The 2,884-nt window shown below is 39.4% G+C and overlaps 1 protein-coding gene across 1 annotated transcript in view; it reads left to right on the forward strand.

The window, feature by feature from the left end:
- Nucleotides 1-2,884, forward strand: part of MCMBP (minichromosome maintenance complex binding protein) — a gene marked incomplete at its 5' end in the record, with an annotated part of 14,040 nt that overhangs the window by 765 nt on the left and 10,391 nt on the right. Inside the window, 2 exons of the mRNA XM_009070284.1 lie at nucleotides 266-367; nucleotides 1,715-1,844. Of these exons, the coding sequence (XP_009068532.1) occupies nucleotides 266-367; nucleotides 1,715-1,844 (232 nt within the window). The remainder of the gene's footprint in view (nucleotides 1-265; nucleotides 368-1,714; nucleotides 1,845-2,884) is intronic.

Raw genomic sequence — 2,884 nt, forward strand, 5'->3', positions numbered from 1 at the left:
TTCTGTCTATCCAAGCCCTCAGGTCCCTTTCTGCCTGGCTGCTCTCCACGCAATTGATCTCAAGTTTGGAAAGCAGGGTATTCACAGCTGCTCAAGGCATTCTGATTTCAGGACGTTAGAACCGTTTGATTCACAGTTCGATGAGTGTGTAGTCTTGCATGTTAGTTGTAACTTCTGGCTGAGTAACTGAATCTGTGGGATTAGTTTAAAAAAAGAAAACAAACTGTAACCAGATTTTGAATAAAAATTTCTCTTGGTGTTCTAGCCTCAGCAGGAGATTGATTTGAATTCCTCACAAACAGTTGCCTCGGAGAGACAGACCTTCTACTGTGTTCCAGTGCCTGGGGAATCAGCATGGGTGAAAGAAATATCCTTTTTGGCTGAGCTGCTGCTCTGTTGTGCAATCAGTGACCACCGACTAATTCATCATTAGAGTTAGGGAGATAAGTTTGTGTAAAGCGTGGAGTTTTTTTCCCCTTCCCTGACTCAAGAGGAGTGGTAGGTATAGAAAGAGAAAAAATTGGTAGTGTGTTATATGCACAAAGAGGATGGAAGTGAATTTAGCAGCATTGCTTTTTGATTTAGTAGGGATCTAGACTAGATTTCCATGTTTGCTGTGGAGGGTCTCAAAAATTTCTATTAATTTCTATTTGCAAATACTTAAAGAAAAACTTCAATTTAGCGGTTGTCATTTCATTGGCATCTTCTGATTAGAGCAGGACACTCTTACACAGTCTCCTGTAAGAACCTGTGAACAGACCTGTAGCTGAGCACATGAAGATGAAAATTCCTGCAAGACTGAAGTATTTTAACTTTAGTAGTTACACCACAGTATGTCATTTTCTCATGGAGTACAGGAAACATTTTGGGGAGGAACAAATTGTCTTTAGTTTCTGCTAAAGTTGAATTATCTAACTGAGATGGATACAAGATTTTTATTTTAATACTTTTAGGAATTTTATATTCTCCTCCAAGGAAGGTCTAGAAAAATGAAGATATGTTATATTTTGTGTAATGAGGATTTGGTGGTAAATCTACAGTGATTTGATATTTCGTATTTTGAGCTCAGAATTCAACAAATCTGCTACTTGTCATTGGCACAGAATGCTAATGCAATTTCAAATTCAACTTTTTTGACAAAAGGATTGATAGGAGTATTTGAATGAAGCTTAGAGCAAAGTGCTGGAGCAATGGAAGCTGAAGTGGGCTGGGCTCATGAGAATTGTGAGAATGATTTCAGTGTTTGCCCATTGTGCTAAGAAGAAAAAGTGTCTCGGTTTTTTCAAAATGTATGTGCAAGTGTCTTACATGTGTGGGAACATCTCCTGTGTGTTGCTTTTGAAAAGTACTGATAATTATTGTATCACTAGTAAATCTTTAATATTGTAACAGCTGTTCTTCAGGGTTGAGAAGTGGAAGAGAAAATTCATAGAGGTTTTGATTTGTACCTGGCCACTTCTTCTCTCTTCTGTAGAGACTGGTGGTAGAATAGCACTTGGTGGGTTTTAGTTTCTATTTTCAACCAAGCCACAGACTACTGTGCACTCCAGCAGGTTATTTATGTGTCTGAAGAGATGACGTCTAGGTAACAGTTAGTTTGCTGTCTTGCCCCAAATAGAACACTAGCATTTGCTTAAAAAAATAAGCCCCCAAAGCTTCCTTTGCCTGAATTTGCTCTGCTCAGTCTGTGGTTGTCCTTAAACCGTGATTTTACGCATACATTAGTGCCAGCCAAGCTCGAGTTAGTCCTTCAACATCCTACACACCAAGTCGCCACAAGAGGAGCTATGAGGAGGATGAGGATATGGATCTACATCCATCGAAACAGAAGGAGCAACATATGGGTAATAGTTGCTACTGATGAATAGTTGTTATGAGATCTTTCCAGAATTTGAGAAACGTCGTCTGCAAAAGCTGCAATATTTGCAGCTGTCTGAATCAGTTGTGTTGTGCCTAATCTGGTGGCTTTGAAGTCATCAGTGGTTTGATTTGAGGTAGCATGGGAGAGCCTAAGGTGTTACATGTGCTGTGTGACTTGCTGGCATTACTTTCTACAGTTAATTCCTAAAACTAACATGTTATTATGGCAGCACTTGTGTATTGCTTTTGGTATGGAACAGCACACAAACAATTTATAGCTGCAAATTGAGTTTGTGTTTAATGTCCCACTGTAGTGCAGTCTTCATGGTAATCTGGGGGAAATGCTGTAATCTTGTCTCTCTCATACTGTCTGTGAATCTTACTGTGTAAATTGAAGCTGAGCTAGGTGTCAATTAGGTGCTGCTCTGCTACAGACAGAATATATATCTAACAAATATCTCCTAGCCTTAATTTTTTTCTAACATGATTTACTAATTCAACTTCATAAGGAAACCAGATTAATGTGAAATACTTGTAGCACCCTGAAGAAAGTATTAAACATTCCCAGAGGACAATATTTCCAACACTAGCAGTGCAAAATTCTTACTTATCTTGTAATCAGTCTGTGAACTCTTTCCTTTGATACTCCTCTGTGAAGATGCCACTTAAACTGCCATGGGGGTTTTCTAGGAGTTTCTGGCAAGTTTTCTTTTCTACAAGAGAAAGTCCTTAGTTTTAAGTTGTTGGTCCTGTTAAAGAAAAAAATGTACAAGTTACTGCTTTTGTTCAATGTTATATCTTTTTCATGCATATTCTCACCTTTAATTATCATCTGGGTTTTTTTAAACATGAATAGACCTTACAGATAATCTAGTCCCAACCCCCTGCCATGGGCAGGGACACTTCCTCGCTAGATCAGGTTGCTCAAGGCTCATCCATTCTGGCCTTGAACACTGCCAGGGTTGGGGCAGCCACAGCCTCCCTGGGCAACCTGGGACAGTGTCTCACCACCCTCACAGGAAAA

Source organism: Acanthisitta chloris, unplaced genomic scaffold, assembly GCF_000695815.1.
Source record: "Acanthisitta chloris isolate BGI_N310 unplaced genomic scaffold, ASM69581v1 scaffold25752, whole genome shotgun sequence".
NCBI lineage: Eukaryota > Metazoa > Chordata > Aves > Passeriformes > Acanthisittidae > Acanthisitta > Acanthisitta chloris.